The sequence below is a fragment of the Oncorhynchus mykiss genome, chromosome 21 (genome assembly GCF_013265735.2).
Source record: "Oncorhynchus mykiss isolate Arlee chromosome 21, USDA_OmykA_1.1, whole genome shotgun sequence".
NCBI lineage: Eukaryota > Metazoa > Chordata > Actinopteri > Salmoniformes > Salmonidae > Oncorhynchus > Oncorhynchus mykiss.
In genome coordinates this window covers 51,432,680-51,453,174 of record NC_048585.1, presented here as the reverse complement: position 1 = coordinate 51,453,174, position 20,495 = coordinate 51,432,680, and the positions used below count along the sequence as shown (strand labels likewise).

Below are 20,495 nucleotides of genomic sequence, written 5' to 3'. Positions count from 1 at the left end.
GGGGATTTTGGCCCACTCCTCCATACAGACCTACAGATCCTTCAGGTTTTGAGGCTGTCGCTGGACTTTCAGCTCCCTCCAAAGATTTTCTATTGGGTTCAGGTCTGGAGACTGGCTAGGCCACTCCAGGACCTTGAGATGCTTCTTACGGAGCCACTCCTTAGTTGCCCTGGCTGTGTGTTTCGGGTCGTTGTCATGCTGGAAGACCCAGCCACGACTCATCTTCAATGCTCTTACTGAGGGAAGGAGGTTGCTGGCCAAGATCTTGCGATACATGGCCCCATCCATCCTCCCCTCAATACGGTGCAGTCGTCCTATCCCCTTTGCAGAAAAGCATCCCCAAAGAATGATGTTTCCACCTCCATGCTTCACGGTTGGGATGGTGTTCTTGGGGTTGTACTCATCCTTCTTCTTCCTCCAAACACGGCGAGTGGAGTTTAGACCAAAAAGCTCTATTTTTGTCTCATCAGACCACATGACCTTCTCCCATTCCTCCTCTGGATCATCCAGATGGTCATTGGCAAACTTCAGACGGGCCTGGACATGCACTGGCTTGAGCAGGGGGACCTTGCGTGCGCTGCAGGATATTAATCCATGATGGCGTAGTGTGTTACTAATGGTTTTCTTTGAGACTGTGGTCCCAGCTCTCTTCAGGTCATTGACCAGGTCCTGCCATGTAGTTCTGGGCTGATCCCTCACCTTCTTCATGATCATTGATGCCCCATGAGGTGAGATCCTGCATGGAGCCCCAGACCGAGGGTGATTGACCGTCATCTTGAACTTCTTCCATTTTCTAATAATTGCGCCAACAGTTGTTGCCTTCTCACCAAGCTGCTTGCCTATTGTCCTGTAGCCCATCCCAGCCTTGTGCAGGTCTACAATTTGATCGACTGATGTCCTTACACAGCTGTCTGGTCTTGGCCATTGTGGAGAGGTTGGAAACTGTTTGATTGAGTGTGTGGACAGGTGTGTTTTATAAAGGTAACAAGTTCAAACAGGTGCAGTTAATACAGGTAATGAGTGGAGAACAGGAGGGCTTCTTAAAGAAAAACTAACAGGTCTGTGAGAGACGGAATTCTAGCTGGTTGGTAGGTGATCAAATACTTATGTCATGCAATAAAATGCAAATTAATTACTTAAAAATCATATCAAAATGTGATTTTCTGGATTTTTGTTTAAGAAATAATAAAAAATAATTGTTCTCCCCACTGTATATATTGAACAAAACTATCAATGCAACATGTAAAGTGTTTTTTTCTAAAATGTTCAAATTTGTTTACATCCCTGTAAGTGAGCATTTCTCCTTTGCCAAGACAATCCATCCACCTGTCAGGTGTGGCAAATCAAGAAGCTGAATAAACAGCATGATCATTACACAGGTGCTGGGAACAATTAAAGGCCACACTTAAATGTGCAGTTTTGGCACACAACACAATTCTACAGATGTGTCAATTTTGAGAGAGCGTGCAATTGGCATGCTGACTGCAGGAATGTCCACCAGAGCTGTTGCCAAAGAATTGAATGTTCATTTTTCTACCATAAGCCGTCTCCAAAGTTTTTTTTTAGAATTTGGCAGCACGTCCAACCGGCCTCACAACCTCAGACCAGATGTAACCACGCCAGCTCAGGTCCTCCACATCCGGTTTCTTTACCTGCGGGATCATCTGAGACCAGCACCCAGACAGCTGATGAAACTGAGGGATATTTCTGTCTGTAATAAAGCCCCTTTGTGGGGGAAAAGTAATTTTTGATTGACTGGCGCTGGCCCCCCAGTGGCTGTGCCCCTGCCCAGTCTTGTGAAATCCATAGATTAGGGCCTGATGAATGTATTTCAATAGACTATGTCTTTATATGTACTGTAACTCTGTAAAATCATGCAGCGCGCCATGTGGCCAGAGGGAGGCACCAAAAGTCATATTTGGAATCGACAGTTGACCCATCGCCCTCTTGAGTCTCCGAAATATCTCGTGGTCAGACTACATAAACAGGGTAGCCTAGTGTTGGACTAGTAACCGGAAGGTTGCAAGTTCAAATCCCTGAGCTGACAAGGTACATATCTGTCGTTATTCCCCTGAACAGGCAGTTAACCCACTGTTCCTAGGCTGTCATTGAAAATAAGAATTTGTTCTTAACTGACTTGCCAAGTTAAATAAAGGTAAAATAAATAAATGGCACCGTTAATCGAGCATCTGACCAATTACGCGAGACTTTCAGTTCTCAACTCCAAGAGAATCAAGAATCCCATTGCAGGAGTAATAAAAACAAGCCAGTTTACAAGATTTCCAGTAATTTCAATCAATTCAATTCACCCATTTTGAAGTGATTTACAAATAGACTTCTGAGATGTTATATATGTGAGAGAAAAAAAAACTAAAACATTATAAGCATTACACAATGAATTAAGAAATTGCAATTCCCCTTACTGAAATATGGCCATGGCTAATCATCATTATGCATAGGCCTTTATTGTATTTCATTCAATAGGTTATTTGGCTATTTCTGCATACTTGTTATTGATCTATAACACACAGACACTAGCATACATGATTAGTCCTACATGTTCTTAGCTGTGTTATTACCATTGAACCTGTGGAATTATAGGCCTACAGTATAGGTCTACAGTGTTTTCCCAGTACAAAACACCTTCGGGCAGAGAGACCCGGGAACGTGCATTCCGCTGGCTGTGAGTCGGCGGCGGTGTTTATGCGGTGCCTGCCAGGGACTGTGGCAGCAGTAAGCAGTGGAGAGAAAGAGTGCTGTTTGAGAGCACCACCCACTACAGAAATGGCGGAGGGGGAATTGGACGTCGACTCGCTGATCGCCCGATTATTAGAGGGTGAGTGTATCATAGCTTTTATATTTTTAAAATCACATTTCAAATCAGGGGGCTGGCCATTGCGTTGCGGTTTAAAACACTGTCCTTGCAGTGGAGGCCCTGGTTCGAGGGAAGGGGAGACCGGGGTGTAAAATCGCTAGCCAAACAGTTGCTAAAACGAGTGTTTCTATTGGACAAATTCAGGAAGGTCCTTCCCCGTTTCGTTCCGTTTGATTTCGTCTAAACGTTTTGCAACAGAATAGGCGTAATGAATACGCCCCCGGAGTTTAAGCGTTTTGGAAAGGAAAACCTTTATCTACTTCCCCAGAGTTAGATGAACTCGTGGATACCATTGTTATGTCTCTGCATGAAGTTTGAAAAAACATTGCTGTTAGCACAATTGTCTCTGCGGTTTAAAGGAAGTTACTAACTAGAGTTATCGCAATGACTTGAAGTCTAAGGTAACTCCATATAAAATGTATTTGTCACGTGCTTTATAAACAACAGGTGTAGACTAACAGTGAAATGCAGTGCCAGCTCTAGCCTTTTGGGGACCCTAAGCAAGTTTTGGTTGGAGGGCCCCCCACCTCACTGCAAAACAGGTCAGGGCCACTGGGAATGTGCCCTTCATTCCCGGTCGGTATTCGGCCACGATTACTTCAATTTCAGATAGCTCGCTAGACTAACTACCAATCAAAAAATGGTTAGCTGACATAGCTAATTGATTGTCTGTCAGCAAAAAAAGGGAGGGGGGGGGGCATTGTGTTGCTAATACCCTGGTGAAATGCTTATTTACAGACCTTCCCAACTATGCAGAGATTATTATTCTTTTTAAATAGTAGAAAAATATAGAACAATTATAACACTAGGAATACAAATAATAACACAAGGAATAAATACAAAATTAATAATGATATTCATGGGGTACCAGTACCAAGTCGATGTGAAGGGGTATGAGGTTGTTGAGGTACATACAGTATGTACATATAATGTAGGTAGGGATAAAGTGACTATGCAATGGGATAGATAATAAACAGTAACAGCAGCGTATGTGATGAGTCAAAAGAGATTAGTGCAAAAAGGGTCAATGCAGATATTCCTGGTAGATATTGGTTAACTATTTAACTACCTACACTGAATAAAAATATAAGGAATGTCCACCAGAGCTGTTGCTAGATAATGTTAATTTCTCTACCATAAGCTGCCTTCAAAGTCGTTTTAGAGAGTTTGGCAGTACGTCCAACTGGCCTCACAACTGCAGACCACGTGTATGGCGTTGTGTGGGCGAGTGGTTTGTGAACAGAGTGCCCCATGGTGGTGGTGGAGTTATGGTATGAGCAGGCATAAGCTACCGACAAAGAACGCAATTGCATTTTATCGATGACAATTTGAATGCACAAAAATATAGTGAAGAGATCCTGAAGCCCATTTTTTTTTTTTTTAAAGGTATCCGTGACCAACATGTACATGTCTGTATTCCCAGTCATTTGAAATCCATAGATTAGGACCTAATTAGTTTGACTTAAATTGACTGATTTCCTCCAAATGAACTCAGTAAAATCAATGAAATTGTTGCATTTATATTTTTGTTCAGTATATTTAGCAGTCTTAATACTTGGGGTAGAAGCTGTTCAGGGTCCTGTTGGTTCCAGACTTTGTGCATTGGTACCGCTTGCTGTGCGTGCTAGCCAATACCATAGTCTTCCAGTAATTGTGCTAACGCTAGCTAGCATTGGCTCGCGAAACTAACTTCCTTCATACTGGATGCAGAGACATAAACATTGTATCCATGAGTTCATCTAACTCTGGGGAAGTAGAGAAAGGGCTCAAAATCAATGCCAAAATCAATGCCAAAATCCCGAAGTCTACCAATCCCCTATTTCTGCTATATTGACACTCGGTGCTGCTAAAATAACGTCATTTGAAACTGTTACAATCTGACAAAATATGAGTTTTGTTGCTTAAATGTTTACAAAGTGGCAAAACTCTAAAGTGTTGGTTTGGAATTATACTGTTATTGGTAGGCTGAATGAAAGGATGTAGGCCTAGGCTATTTTAGGAAAAACTGAGTATTGGGTCAATTTCCTCTCTAGGCTACTCACGGATAATTAGAGGTGGAACCACAATCAATCGATCTAGATATCGATTTGTTTTGATGTGCAGAAATGTGAACAAGTCTAACCTACATAATTAGGTAAGTTAGTATTTTTCTTAAGTAGCCTGTCTACTATATGTAAAGCGTAACATAAAAGCATACACTTGATTGCATATTTCTGATAATATAATGAGATACTCCTACAGTTTATTGTAACTAGATGGATGTAGAGTGAAGACAATTGTTGGACTTTCCAACTTGATTAACCAATTCATTGGTGCAAAGAACCCTTCAACAAATGCTTGCCTTTATCACCATATAGGCAAATGCTAATACTGCACTGCAGTTACTGAGTCAGTTGCCTATTGGCATTATGTCACTTAGGCTGCGTTTACAGAGGCAGCCTAATTCTGATCTTTTCCCACTAATTGGTGTTATGACAAATCCGATAAGCTCTTTTGGCAAGAATTGGGCAAAATTTCAGAATTGGGATGCTTGTGTAAAGGCAGCCTTAGAGGACACTCGCACACACACGTTTAAAAAAAATGTTGTCCCTTTAAAGTAACATCAAATTGATCAGAAATACAGTGTAGACATTGTTCATGTTGTAAATTACTATTGTAGCTGGAAAAGGCTGATTTTTAATGGAATATCTACATAGGCGTACAGAGGCCCATTATCAGCAACCATCACTCCTGTGTTCCAATGGCACGTTGTGTTAGCTGATCCAAGTTTATCATTTTAAAAGACTAATTGATCATTAGAAAACCCTTTTGCAATTATGTTAGCACAGCTGAAAACGGTTCTGATTAAAGAAGCAATAAAACTGGCCTTCTTTAGACTAGTTGAGGATGAAAGCTATTCCATGCGAGAAATTGCCATGAAACTGAAGACCTCGTACAACGCTGTGTACTACTCCCTTCACAGAACAGTGCAAACTGGCTCTAACCAGAATAGAAAGATGAGTGGGAGGCCCCGGTGCACTACTGAGCAAGAGGACAAGTACATTAGAGTGTCTAGTTTGAGAAACAGACGCCTCACAAGTCCTCAACTGTCAGCTTCATTAAATAGTACCCGCAAAACATCAGTCTCAACGTCAACAGTGAAGAGTCAACTCCGGGATGCTTGCCTTCTAGGTAGAGTTGCAAAGAAAAAGACATATTTCTGTCTAGTTTCTGTGTTTTTTTTGTCCATCTTAATCTTTTCTTTTAATTGGCCAGTCCTGGGAAATTTTCTTCACACTTACAACCTCATGCTAATCGGTGGACGGGAAACCAATCCCAAATGTGTTTTAATAAGCGTCTTGATATGCCACACCTGTCAGGTGGATGGATTATCTTGGCAAAGGATACATGCTCAGTAAAAAGGAATTTAAACAAATTTGTGCACAACATTTTAGAGAAATAAGCTATTTGTGCGTGTGGTAAATTTCTGGCATGTTTTATTTCAGCACTTTACAGCGTTTTCTATTTAGTGTAGTAATCATAAGGAATTCAAGGAGTGCTCTGCTCCTCTTCTAGTATGGCAATTATGTTGTACCAGCCACAGAGACATGTACAGGCGGCTCTGTTCACAAGTAGGCACTTTCACGCTGTAAGGTACATTGTAAGTGCACTGAGTTTAGGTCTCAGCTATTTGGAAAGAGCCTGTTTGTTCTGAAGTAGGCTACATTTAGAATTGTCAGTTTTCTCCTAAAGTTTAAGACGGTGTACTTGGCAAAAAAAAATCTGTTATTCTGAGATATTGTATTATTAATGCAACATAGAACTACGAGTGTAAAGGGTTATGTGCTCCTGATCCTGTAGGTAACCTATTGTTGTGCCCACACAGCCAGTTATGAGTAGTTAGCTGGGCATGATGTCTCACGGAAGCACACGGGTTTTCCAGATGGGTGAGGCTACAGTATGTGCTCTTAGGCAGGAAAGTCAAACTCAAAGACATTGTTCTTCCTGTGTGTTCTGTAAATGGACCGAAGTAGTGATGGACAAACGTTGAATATATACACACACCAGCAGACACGCATACGATGAAACCGGCAGACCCCATGTTATGGATGTGCCAATATAATCATCTTTGGCTTGGTTTGGAGTTGAGACAGTGTCCCACAGTGAGAGTGTGAAACAGTAGCGGAGAAGATGGATATTTGCTGAGCCAATTGTGCCTGAGACTGACCCTGAGGTAATCTGAGACCTCCACAGCACTGAGGAAACTCAGAGGGGGAAATTGGCCGGATCTGGTCCTGTGTGCGTGTGTGTGTGTTAGCAGGAATAATGTTATGGGGCTGCTGCTGGCCCACTTTCTCTGCTGAACAGTCAAGCCTTAGTTAGGGGTGCAGTCAGAAAGTCAGGCCATTGATAGAACCCCCTTCATCTCACACGCAAACACGCACACACCAACTCTAGTTGGTCTATTCATTGTTATACGCTAGCTGCTCTCACGTCTCAATCATATTTCAAAATATAATCAATCTATTTGTCACATGCTTCCGTAAACAACAGGTGTACACTGTCAATGAAATACTTACATACTGGTCCTTTTCCAACAATGTAGAGTTAAAGATGAACAAAAAATTGAAATAGTAGCACAAGGAATAAATACACGCTGAAAAATTTACAGGGAGTACCAGTACCGAGCCGATGTGCTGACTACGAGGTAATTGAGGAATATATGTACATTGTAATGTGTGCGCTGGGAATCGGGAGTGAATACATTTAATGAATGAACAAAACATAATGCAAAACAAGAAACACGAACAACGCACAGACATGAAAAGGAAACAGAAACGCCTGGGGAAGGAACCAAAGGGAGTGACATAATAAATAGGGCAGGTAATCAAGGAGGTGATGGAATCCAGGTGAGTGTCCTTATGCGCTGATGCGCGTAACGCTGGTGACAGGTGTGCGACATAACAAGCAGCCTGGTGACCTAGAGGCCAGAGAGGGAGCATACGTGACAGTACCCCCTCCCCGGCACGTGGCTCCAGCCACAGGACGCCAACCAAAGGGACGATCCCGGGGATCAGGAGCGGACCGGTCACATTTGCTGAAGCGCGGGAACCTGTCGATCCAGCTAAGGAGCGGGAGCATGGTGACCTAGAGCGCCAGAGAGGGAGCATACGTGACAGTACCCCCCTCCCCAGCACGTGGCTCCAGCCGCGGGACGCCAACCAAAGGGATGATCCCGGGGATCAGGAGCGGACCGGTTGCCTCCGCTGAGGCGTAGAAACCTGAGGAACCGGCTGAAGCATGAGAGCCCGATGATCCGGCCGAAAACTCCACGGCTGCTTCGGCCGAGTCACAGGAACCTGTACACCCAGCTGAGGCATGGAAGTCCGACAAACCGGCTGAGGCCTCCCAGGTAGCTCAGACACCCGGACCCGACATCACCTCCAACACAAAAATAAATAAATTACTCCCTGATGCTTCCCTTAGGTGAGGTGTTATTCTGTAACGTGTGCGCTGGGAGTCAGGAAGCAAGTTCAGGGAGTGAATACATTTAATGAATGAACAGAACATAATGCAAAACAAGAAACACGAACAACGCACAGACATGAAACAGAAACAATAACGCCTGGGGATGGAGGTGTGCGCCATAACGAGCAGCCTGGTGACCTAGAGGTCAGAGAGGGAGCCCACGAGACATGCATATAGGTAGGGCTGACTAGACAATCGGCTGTAGATACAGTGCCTTCAGAATACCCCTTGACTTATTCCAAATGTTGTTGTTACTACCTGAATTCAAATAGATTAAAACATTTTTATCACCCATCTACACTCAATACCCCATAATGACAAAGTGAAAACATGTTTTTAGACATTTATTGAAAATGAAATAGAGATATCTAATTTACATACAGTACCAGTCAAAAGTTTGGACACACCTACTTATTCAAGTTTTTTATTTAAAAAAAACTATTTTCTACATTGAAATAACACATGGACTCATGTAGTTACCAAATAATTGTTAAACAAATTATTTTAGATTCTATATTTTAGATTCCCACATGCTGAGCATTTGTTGGCTGTTTTTCCTTCACTCTGCGGACCAACTCATTCCTAACCATCTCAATTGGGTTGAGGTCGGGGAATTGTGGACGTCAGGTCATCTGATGCAGCACCATCACTCTCCTTCTTGGTCAAATAGCCCGTACACAGCCTGGAGGTGTGTTGGGTCATTGTCCTGTTGAAAAACAGGTGATAGTCCCACTAAGCGCAAACCAGACCGTGTCTCCAGCAAAGCACCATTACACCTCCTCCTCCTGCTTCACGGTGGGAACCACACATGCGGAGATCATCCGTTCAGCTACTCTGCGTCTCACAAAGACACGGCAGTTGGAACCAAAAATCTCAAATTTGGGACTCATCAGACCAAAGGACAGATTTCTACCAGTCTAATCACCATTGCTTATGTTTCTTGGCCCAAGCAAGTCTCTTGTTATTGGTGTCCTTTAGTAGTGGTTTCTTTGCAGCAATTCGACCATGAAGGCCTGATTCACACAGTCTCCTCTGAACAGTTTATGTTGAGATGTCTGTTACTTGAACTCTGAGAAGCATTTATTTGGGCTGCAATATGAGGTGCAGTTAACTCTAATTGAACGTATCCTCTGCAGCGGAGATAACTCTGGGTCTTCCTTCCCAGTGGCGGTCCTCATGAAAGCCAGTTTCATCATAGCGCTTGATGGTTTTTGTGACTGCACAGTTCTTGAAATTTTCTGGATTTACTGACCTTCATGTCTTAAGGTAATGATGGACTGTCATTTCTCTTTGCTTATTTGAGCTGTTCTTGACATACAGTTGAAGTCGGAAGTTTACATACACTTAGGTTGGAGTCATTAAAACTAGTTTTTCAACCACAACACACATTTCTTGTTAACAAACTATAGTTTTGGCAAGTCGGTTAGGACAGCTAGTTTGTGCATGACACAAGTACATGTTCCAACAATTGTTTACAGACAGATTATTTCACTTATAATTCACTGTATCACAATTCCAGTGGGTCAGAAGTTTACATACACTAGGTTGACTGTGCCTTTAAGCCTTTAAACAGCTTGGAAATTCCAGAAAACTATGTCATGGCTTCTGATAGGCAAATTGACATTATTTGAGTCAATTGGAGGTCTATCTGTGTATGTATTTCAAGGCCTACCTTCAAACTCAGTGCCTATTTTCTTGACATCATGGAAAAATCAAAGAAATCAGCCAAGACCTCAGAAAAACAATTGTAGCCCTCCACAATTCTGGTTCATCCTTGGGAGCAATTTCCAAATGCCTGAAGGCACCACGTTCATCTGTACAAACAATAGTACGCAAGTATAAACACCACGGGACCACGCAGCAGTCATACCGCTCAGGAAGGTGACGCGTTCTGTCTCCTAGAGATGAACATACTTTGGTGCGAAAAGTGCACATCAATCCCAGAACAACAGCAAAAGACCTTGTGAAGATGCTGGAGGAAACGGGTACAAAAGTATCTATATCCAGAGTAAAATGAGTCCTATATTGACATAACCTGAAAGGCCGCTCAGCAAAACTGCCATAAAAAAGCCAGACTACGGTTTGCAACTGCACATGAGGACAAAGATTGTACTTTTTGGAGAAATGTCCTCTGGTCTGATGAAACACAAATAGCACTGTTTGGCCATAATGATCATCGTTATGCTTGGAGGAAAAAGGGGGAGGCTTGCAAGCCGACATACACCATCCCACCCTTGAAGCATGGGGGTAGCAGCATCATGTTGTGGGGGTACTTTGCTGCAGGAGGGACTGGTGTACTTCACAAAATAGATGGCATCATGAGAAAGGAAAATGATGTGGATATATTGAAGCAACATCTCAAGACTTCAGTCAGGAAGTTAAAGCTCGGTCTTAAATGGGTCTCCCAAGTGGACAATGACCCCAAGCATACTTCCAAAGTTGTGGTAAAATGGCTTAAGGACAACAAAGTCAAGCTATTGGAGTGGCCATCACAAAGCCCTGACCTCAATCCTATAGAAAATGTGTGGGCAGAACTGAAAAAGCATGTGCGAACAAGGAGGCCTAAACCTGACTCAGTTACACCAGCTCTGTCAGGAGGAATAGGCCAAAATTTACCCAACTTATTGTGGGAAGCTTGTGGAAGGCTACCCGAAATGTTTGACCCAAGTTAAACAATTTAAAGGCAATGCTACCAAATACTAATTGAGTGTATGTAAACTTCTGACCCACTTGGAATGTGATGAAATAAATAAAAGCTGAAATAAACAATTCTCTCCACTATTATTTGGACATTTCACATTCTTAAAATAAAGTGGTGATCCTAACTGATCTAAGACAGGCAATGTTTACTAGGATTAAATGTCAGGAATTGTGAAAATGTATTTGTATATTTGTATGTATTTGGCTCAGGTGTATGTAAACTTCTGACTTCAACTGTAATATGGTCTTTTACCAAATAGGGCTATCTTCTGTATACCAACCTTACCTTGTCACAACACAACTGATTGGCTCAAACGCATTAAGAAGGAAAGAAATTCCACAAATTAACTTTTAACAATGCACACCTGTTAATTGAAATGCATTCCAGGTGAATACCTCATGAAGCTGGTTGAGAGAATTCCAAGAGTGTGCAAAGCTGTCATCAAGGCAAAGGGTGGCTACTTTGAAGAATCTCAAATATAAAATATATTTTGATTTGTTTAGCACTTTTTTTTTGTTACTACATGATTCCATATGTGTTATTTCATAGTTTTGATGTCTTCACTATTATTCTACACTGTAGAAAATAAAGAAAAACCATTGAATGAGTAGGTGTGTCCAAACTTTTGACTGGTGCTGTACGTATTCACACTCCTGAGTCAATACTTTGTAAAAGCACCTTTGGCAGAGATTACAGCTGTAAGTCTCGGTGTGTAAGTCTCAAAAGTGTTTTTCCACACCTGGATAGTGCAACATAACATATTATTATTTTTTCATTCTTCAAGCCTTTTCAAATAGGTTATTAATCATTGCTGAACAACCATTTTCAGTTCTTGCCATAGATTTAGTCAAAACTATAACTCAGCCACTCAGGAACATTCACTGTCTTCTTGTTAAGCAACTCCAGTGTAAAATTGGCTTTGTGTTTTAGGTTATTGTCCTGCTGAAAGGTAAATATTCATGTCCTAGTGTCTGGTGGAAAGCACACTTAACCAGGTTTTTCTCTAGGAATTAGCCTGTTCTTAGCTCCATTCCATGTATTTTGTATCCCGAAAAACTCCCCAGTCCTTACCGATTTACAGGCATACCCATAACATGATGCAGCCACCCCTATGCTTGAAAATGTGGAGAGTGGTGCTCAGTAATTTGTTTCATTGGATTTGCCACAAACACAATCCTTTATTTTCATGACACATTTTTTGTAGTATTACTTTAGTGCCTTGTTGCAAACAGGATGCATGTTTTGGAATACAGGCTTCCTTCTTTTCACTCTGTCATTTAGGTTAGTATTGTAGAGTAACTACAATGTTGTTGATCCTTCCTCAGTTTTCTCCTTTCACAGCTATTAAACTCTAACTGTTTTAAAGTCACCATTGGCCTCATGGTGAAATCCCTGAGCGGTTTCTTTCCTCTCTGGCAACTGAGGAAGAACACCTGTATCTTTGCGAGGCATAGGAAGAACACCTGTATCTTTGTAGTGACTGGGTGAATTGAAACATCATCCAAAGTGTAATTAATAACTTCACCATGCTCAAAGCGATATTCAATGTCTGCTTTTTAAAAATGTTACCCATCCACCAATAGGTGCCTTTCTTTGCGAGGCATTGGAAAACCTCCCTGGTCTTTGTGGTTGAATCGGTGTTTGAAACGTACTGCTCAACTGAGGGACCTTACAGAACTGAATTTGTGGGGTACAGAGATGAGTTAGTCATTAAAAAACATTGTGTGTAGACCAGTGACTCGCCTCTCCTTTTTCTTTAGTCTACGATCAGCTCCTTTGTCTTGCTGATGTTGAGGGAGAGGCTGTTGTGCTGGCACCACACTGCCAGGTCTCTGAACTCCTCCCTATAGGCTGCCACATCGTTGTTGGTCATCAGTCCTACCACCGTTGTGTCGTCAGCAAACTCGATGATGGTGTTGGAGTCATGCATGACCACGCAGTGTTAGGTGAACAGGGAGTACAGGAGCGAACTAAGCACACACCCCGGAGGGGCCCCCTTGTTGTCGGTCAATGTGGCAGATGTGTTGTTGCCTACCCTTTCAAAGTATTTCATAGCTATAGATGTGAGTGCTACAGGGTGATAGTCATTTAGGCAGGTTACCTTGCCTTTCTTGGGCACGGGGACTAGGGTGGTCTGCTTGAAAGAAGTTGGTATTACAGGCCTGGACAGTGAAGACACTTGCCAGCTGGTTAGCGCATGCTCTGAGTACACGTCCTGGTATTCCATCTGCGAATGTTAACCTGTAACCTTTTTTAATGCAGTGGGCTAAATCAGGGTCACACAGTGTTTCTTGGTAGTGTGAAACAAATCTGCATTGAAACAAAAGTATACACCTCACACACATGTTTATGGGCTTGAAAAAATAAGAAACTGGTACCATGTCAGTTATAGAGTTGAAATGTATTCAGTTTTCAGTTTGCATCCCAATATTACACGTTATATACGTCACAGAGGACTGAAATATAACAAAACCGTTTGACTAGAAACACCGGATTTTCGGAGTGTTTTTGAACTAATGTTTATTAACTTCTTTGGGACTGGGGGGCAGTATTGAGTAGCTTGGATAAAAAGGCGACCAGAGTAAACTGCCTACTACTCAGGCCCAAAAGCTAGAATATGCATATAATTAGTCGATTTGGATAGAAAACATTCCGAAGTTTCTAAATGTGAATGATGTCTGTGAGTATAACAGAACTCATATGGCAGGCAAAAACCTGAGAAAATATCCAACCAGGAAGTGGAAAATATGAGGTTTGTAGTTTCTCAACTCTTTGCCTATCGAATATATACAGTGTCTATGGGGTCATATTGCACTTCCTAGGGCTTCCACTAGATGTCAACAGTCTTTAGAACCTTGTTTGAGGTTTCTACTGTGAAGGAGGAGAGAATGAGAGCTGTTTCAACCAGAGGTCTGGCAGAGTGCCATGAGCTGATCACGCGTGCCCCCGTGAGAGTTAGCTGCGTTCCATTGCATTTCTAAAGACAAAGGAATTCTCCAGTTGGAACACTATTGAAGATTTATGATAAAAACATCCTAAAGATTGATTCTATACATCGTTTGACATGTTTCTACAAACTGTAATAGAACTTGTTTGACATTTTGTCTGAACAAGTGATCACGCATTATGCATTTGGATTACTGGGCTAAACACGCAAACAAAAATGAGGTATTTGGACATAAATGATGGAGTTTATCGAACATAACAAACATTTATTGTGGAACTTGGATTCCTGGGAGTACATTCCAATCAAGATCATCAAAGGTAAGTGACTATAACGCTATTTCTGACTTTTCTGACACCCCTCCTCCTTTGGAAAATGGCTGGATGTTTTTTCTGTGACTAGCGCTGATCTAACATCGCAAGGTATGTTTTCGCCGTAAAGCGTTTTTGAAATCCGACACAGCGGTTGCATTAAAGAGAAGTTTACCTATATTTCCATGCATAACACTTGTATCTTTTATCAATGTTTATTATTAGTATTTCTGTAATTTGACGTGGCTCTCTGCACTTTCACCAGATGTTTGTTTGAGACAATGCATTTCCGATCATAACACCAATTTTAAATGAGGTTTTTGGACATAAAGATTAACTTTATCGAACAAAACACACATTTATTGTGTAACATGAAGTCCTGTGAGTGCCATCTGATGAAGATCATCAAAGGTTAGTGATTCATTTAATCGCTATTTCTGATTTTTTGTGAGCCCCCTCCTTGGCTGGAATATGGCTGTATGGTTTTCTGTGACTAGGTGCTGACCTAACATAATCGTTTGGTGTGCTTTCACTGTAAAGCCTATTTGAAATCGGACACGGTGGCTAGATTTACAATAAGTTTATCTTTAAAATGGTGTAAAATACTTGTATGTTTGAGGAATTTTAATTATGGGATTTCTGTTGTTTTGATTTTGGCGCTATGCAATTTCACTGGCTGTTGGCGAGGTGGGACGCTAACGTCCCACATATCCCAGAGAAGTTCATTATGAAATTATGAAAAATATTAACATTCCACCCATGAGGCCACTAGATCATTTAACTGCAGGAAAGGGATACAGGTATTACTCCCATCAGCTACAGACAGGCAGATCACACAGCTCTGTGCTCTCATACATGGTTCAGTGTTGCTTGCCTCGAAGTGAGTATAGAAAGCATTTAGCTTGCCTGGCAGGCGTGCGTCGCTGGGCAGCATGCAGCTGGGTTTCCCTTTGTAATCCGTGATAGTTTGCAAGCCCTGCCACATCCGTCCAGCGTCAGAGGCGGCCTAGTAGGATTCTAATCTTAGTCCTGTATTGATGCTTTGCCTGATGTCTATTCGGAGGTCGTAGCAGGATTGCTTATGAGCATCTGGATTAGTGTCCTGCTCCTTGCAAGCGGTAGTAGCCCTTGCCGTTAGTTCAATGTGGATGTTGCCTGTAATCAGTTTTTTTAATCTCACCTTTTATTTAACCAGGTAGGCTAGTTGAGAACAAGTTCTCATTTACAACAACCTTGCCAAGATAAAGCAAACAACACAGAGTTACACATGGAATAAACAAGCGTGAAGTCAATAACACAATAGAAGAAAAAAAAGGTCTATATACAGTGTGTGCAAATGGCGTGAGGAGGTAAGGCAATAAATAGGCCATTGTAGCAAGTAATTACAATTTAGCAAATTAACACTGGATTGATAGATGAGCAGATGATGATGAGCAGATGATGGTGTGTAAGTAGTGATACTGGTGTGTAAGTAGTGATACTGGTGTGTAAGTAGAGATACTGGTGTGCAAAAGAGCAGCAAAGTAAATAAAAACAATATGGGGATGAGGTAGGTAGATTGGGTGGGCTATTTACAGATGGAATATGTACAGCTGCAGCGATCGGCTAAAGGCTAGCAAAACTGGTCGTCTAGTGCTTTGGGGACAGAGAATAAAAGGAGCAGATTAGCGTGGTAGAATAGATTCAGGGAATAATGTGCAGACGGGTATGGTGGGGTGCGGGTACAGTGGAGGTAAGCCCAGGCACTGAGTGATGATAAGAGATGTTGCATCTCTGGACACGCTGGTTATACTGGGTGAGGTCACCGCATGTGTGGGAGGTGGGACAAAGGAGGTATCTGAGGGATGTACAGTGGGACTAGGGGCTCCGCAGTAAACTAAAACAATAAATCCTAAACAACAGTATACAAGGCATATTGACATTTGAAGACATAAAGCGAGGCATAAAGCAATTACAGGTGTTGATAGGGAGAACTAGCTTAGACAACAACGGGCAAGACAACAACAGCTAATCAGCTAAGACAACAACAACAGGTAAAATGTCGATGAATGGGCAGAGAGGGTCGGTTAACTAAACACAGGGCTGAGTTCGAGGCTTGGGCCAACAGATAAACAAAGGTAAACAAAGTGGAGTACCGTGATAAATGAACAGCCCAGCAGGCATCAGCTATGTAGCCAAGTGATCATAGGGTCCAGTGTACAACAATAGATGGAACAGGGAAGCCGCGGGGTAGTTGTTGCTACGCTAGCACACGGGAGACACAGCGTTTTAAAGTTAGCAGGCCGGGGTAGGTAGAAGCGTCTGCTCCGACGTCCGGCAAAGGCCGGTTGAAGGCACAGCTGATGGAATTACGTCTGCGGACCAGTCGTGGTGGTACGGCGGGGCGCTGTGTCGACGAAGGGACCCGGGCCAGATGGCGAAAGAGGTGTTGTGGTAATTTCGTTTGCTAGCCGGGAGATGCGCCTGGCTCAGGGCTAGCTTCGGGGCTGGGTCACTCAGTGGCAGCTAGCTAGCTGTGATGATCAATGTTCCAGGGTTTACGGCAGGAATCTGCCGTTGTAGTGGAGAAAAACAGTCCGAGGCTGGCAGGTATTATCCAGGCTAAAAAACAGCTGGTGCCTGAGCAGAGGGTAAAGGCCGCTAGCAGTGGCTAACAATAACTAAATAGCTAGTAGCTAATTAGCTGGCTAGCTTCTGATGAAAGATTTGGCTATAACGTCTAAAAAAATAGCGGATCCGTGTCACATTGAGTGAGGCGGGTTACCGGACAGTATATTTAATTTCAAAATGGAGAAAGAGATTGAAAAATAAATTGGAATATATACGAAAAATACAAAAAGTAAAGGAGAGGACGACAAACCACGTCTGCACTGCTATGCCATCTTGGGGGGGGAAATAAATGGCTTCTGGTTGGGGTATGTACTTAAGGTCAATGTGGGGGACGACATTGTCAATGCACTTATTAATGAAGCCGGTATAAACCAGTATATACAAATGTATGGAATTTATTACACGAGACAAAATTCACAAATTCTACAGCAGGTGTAAAACTAACAATGACTCAATAATCCATGCCTTCTAGGAATGCTATAAAGTCCAAAAGTTATGGGCGGAGTTAGAAAGTTGGCTGTCAGAAGTATTACAATGTAAATGTACTTTTAATCCATCTGTCTGCATATTTCAAGACATGGCTTATGAGGGTGCAGTGAGATGAGATACCCGATGGGTTGGGCGATACTTTTCTCATCAATCATCTTGAAAATACATACAACTTTAAATCAACCAATCCTCCATCGAATGGAAAGGTCAAATTATTTTATTATCTAAATGTTATAAGTGCGTTGGTGACGTAGACAAACAAAATGGTGCAGGTTGAGGCCATGCAGGCGATGGAGATATGTGGGTCTGGGCAGGGGTGACGTTGTGGATGTTTGTGTTGTGTCTGTATGTTGTCATTTGTATGTTTTGTATTGTTCAAAAAATATATAATAAAATACAATCTTACAAAAAACATTTATGGAGCCGGTGACTGATGTCGTAATCTCGTCAATGTTAACGGATGAATCCCCGAACATATTCCAGTATGTGGTAGCGAACCAGTCCTGTAGTTTAGCATCCACTTCATCTTACCACTTCTGTATTGAACGCATCACTGGTACTTCCTGTTTGAGTTTGCTTGTTAGCAGGAAGCAGAAGGATGGAGTGATGGTCTGATTTGCCAAAGGGAGGGTGAGGGAGGGCCTCAAGTTGCACAGGTGACATGCTGGTAAAAATGAGGTAAAACGGATTTCAGTTTCCCCGCATTAAAATCACCGTACACAAGAAAACAAATATTAACACTCCTCCCTGGGTCATAGGCTATGAATTCAACACCTGTACAACAGGGTCATTTTCAGCCCGCACCAAACGGGGAAAAAACATTTTGAAACTGAAGAAGTACTACTTGAACTTCACCAATAGGAAAATCTGTTTTAATTTTCTGGGTTCTCAATGTTTTCCCTTTTTTTGCCTAATGAACACGTCCCAGGGTTGGAGGTTCCTGGTTACCCCCTCAAATGGTGGTCTCACCTCCTTAACGGTGAGCCTTTGTGCCACTCATCTCCCCCACCCCCCTACTGATCCCTCATTAAATGTCAACAGATGCAGCTGTCTCCCTCTGAGTAATTACCGACATGCCCCTATGGTGGCGTACACACACACACACATGCACGCATGGAAGCAGCATACTGTATACTTGTGGTTATTGTCTCTCATGGTTCACTATAACTCACTATTGATCTATTTCTCCTTTGTCTTTCATTCACATGCATGCACACCTCACTCACACACGCGCACACGCACACGCACAGGGCCAGCTCCACGAATAAGAAACTGGAAAATAAATAAATGAACAGAATCAAAACCAAGAACGAAAGTGATCTATACTGTTCTGGAACAGAAAATGTATTTTAAAAGCATGGGAACTGGTTAATAGCGTTCTTTTCCATTCCGTGCATTTTTTTCCAGATTCGCTCTCTACAAAATTCTTGCAACCAATAGAATGGTATATACATGGGGGATACAACCTTCCCAGCTCCGCAAATTTTGCTGCGAAGAGACAGCATCATTAGATCCTTTATTTTGGTACTGTCCATATATAGCTTGTTTTTGGTTACAGGTCCAAGAATGGCTGAAGAATTGCAACATTTACCTGGATCTAACATTGCAGATAGCAATACAAGGTGATTTGAAAAGTCATAGTCAATAAATCAATAATATAGTACAAAAATGTTTACCTTTAATTTACAATCTGTAGAAACTATGAGAATCGAAAGGTTCAGAACTTTTGTGAACCATCACTGCACAGTTGAAAAATATATGAAATCCAATATGGATGGTTTTAAGAGATAGATGGGAGGGGTTGAATGTAGCTGAAGGGTGGGACCAATAACAAGAAGACAACAAATAGAAATCCAATATGGATGGTGTTGAGAAATAGATGGGAAAGGTTGAGGGTAAAGGAAGTACAGGACTAAAAACAAACAAAATATAACTATTGTAAAATAGATTGTGTCTGTAAAATGTATATAGTATCTATAGGCTGGAAGTAGAAGACCAAGTGGTGTTCATTAGTTTACTCCAATTAGTGGAGGGGTGATAGGGTTAGTGGAAAAAAATAAAGGAAAATATATTTTTAAACGATTTTGGACACACCTACTCACTTCAGGGTTTTTGTTAATTTGTACTTTTTTCTACAGTGTAGAATAATAGTGAAGACATCACAACTATGAAATAACACATGGAATCATGTAGTAACCAAAAAGGTGTCAAACAAATCAAAATATATTTATATTTGAGATTCTTCAAAGTAGCCACCCTTTGCCTTGATGACAGCTTTGCACACTATTGGCGTTCTCTCAGCCAGCTTCATGAGGTAGTCACCTGGAATGCATTTCAATTACCCGGTGTGCCTTGTTAATTTGTGAAATTTCTTTCCTTAATGCATTTGAGCCAATCAGTTGTGTTGTGACAAGGTTGGGGTGGTATACATAAGATATTTGGTAAAAGACCATGTCCATATTATGTCAAGAATGGCTCAAATAAGCAAAGAGAAACGATAGTCCATCATTACGTTAAGACATGAAGGTCAGTCAATCCGGAACATTTGAAGAACTTTGAAAGTTTCTTCAAGTGCAGTCGCAAAAACCATCAAGCGCTATGATGAAACTGGCTCTCATGAGAACCGCCACAGGAAAGGATGACCCAGAGTTACCTCTGCTGCAGAGGATAAGTTCATTAGAGTTACCAGCCTCAAATTGCAGCCCAAATAAATTCTTCACAAAGTTCAAGTAAGAGACACATCTTAACATCAACTGTTCAGAGGAGACCGAGTTAATCAGGCCTTCATGGTCGAATTGCTGCAAATAAACCACTACTTAAAGAACACCAATAATAAGAAGAGACTTGCTTGGGCCAAGAAACACGAGCAATGGACATTAGACCGGTGGAAATCTGTCCTTTGGTCTGATGAGTCCAAATTTGAGATTTTTGGTTCCAACAGCCATGTCTTTGTGAGACGCCGAGTAGGTGAACGGATGATCTCCGCATGTGTGGTTCCCACCATGAAGCATGGAGGTGATGGTGTGGGGGTGCTTTGCTGGTGACACTGTCAGTGAT

General features: G+C 42.0%; 1 protein-coding gene across 2 annotated transcripts in view; it reads left to right on the top strand.

Moving 5' to 3' along the window:
• Window positions 1-2,686: 2,686 nt before the first annotated feature.
• Window positions 2,687-20,495, top strand: part of LOC110500690 (serine/threonine-protein phosphatase PP1-beta catalytic subunit) — a 37,114-nt gene continuing 19,305 nt past the window's right edge. Inside the window, exon 1 of one of the 2 annotated variants that reach the window (XM_036958138.1) lies at window positions 2,687-2,836. In XM_036958138.1, coding sequence (XP_036814033.1) covers window positions 2,704-2,836 — 133 coding nt within the window. In that variant the 5' untranslated portion in view covers window positions 2,687-2,703. The remainder of the gene's footprint in view (window positions 2,837-20,495) is intronic. The other variant, XM_036958137.1, reaches the window with a different exon arrangement.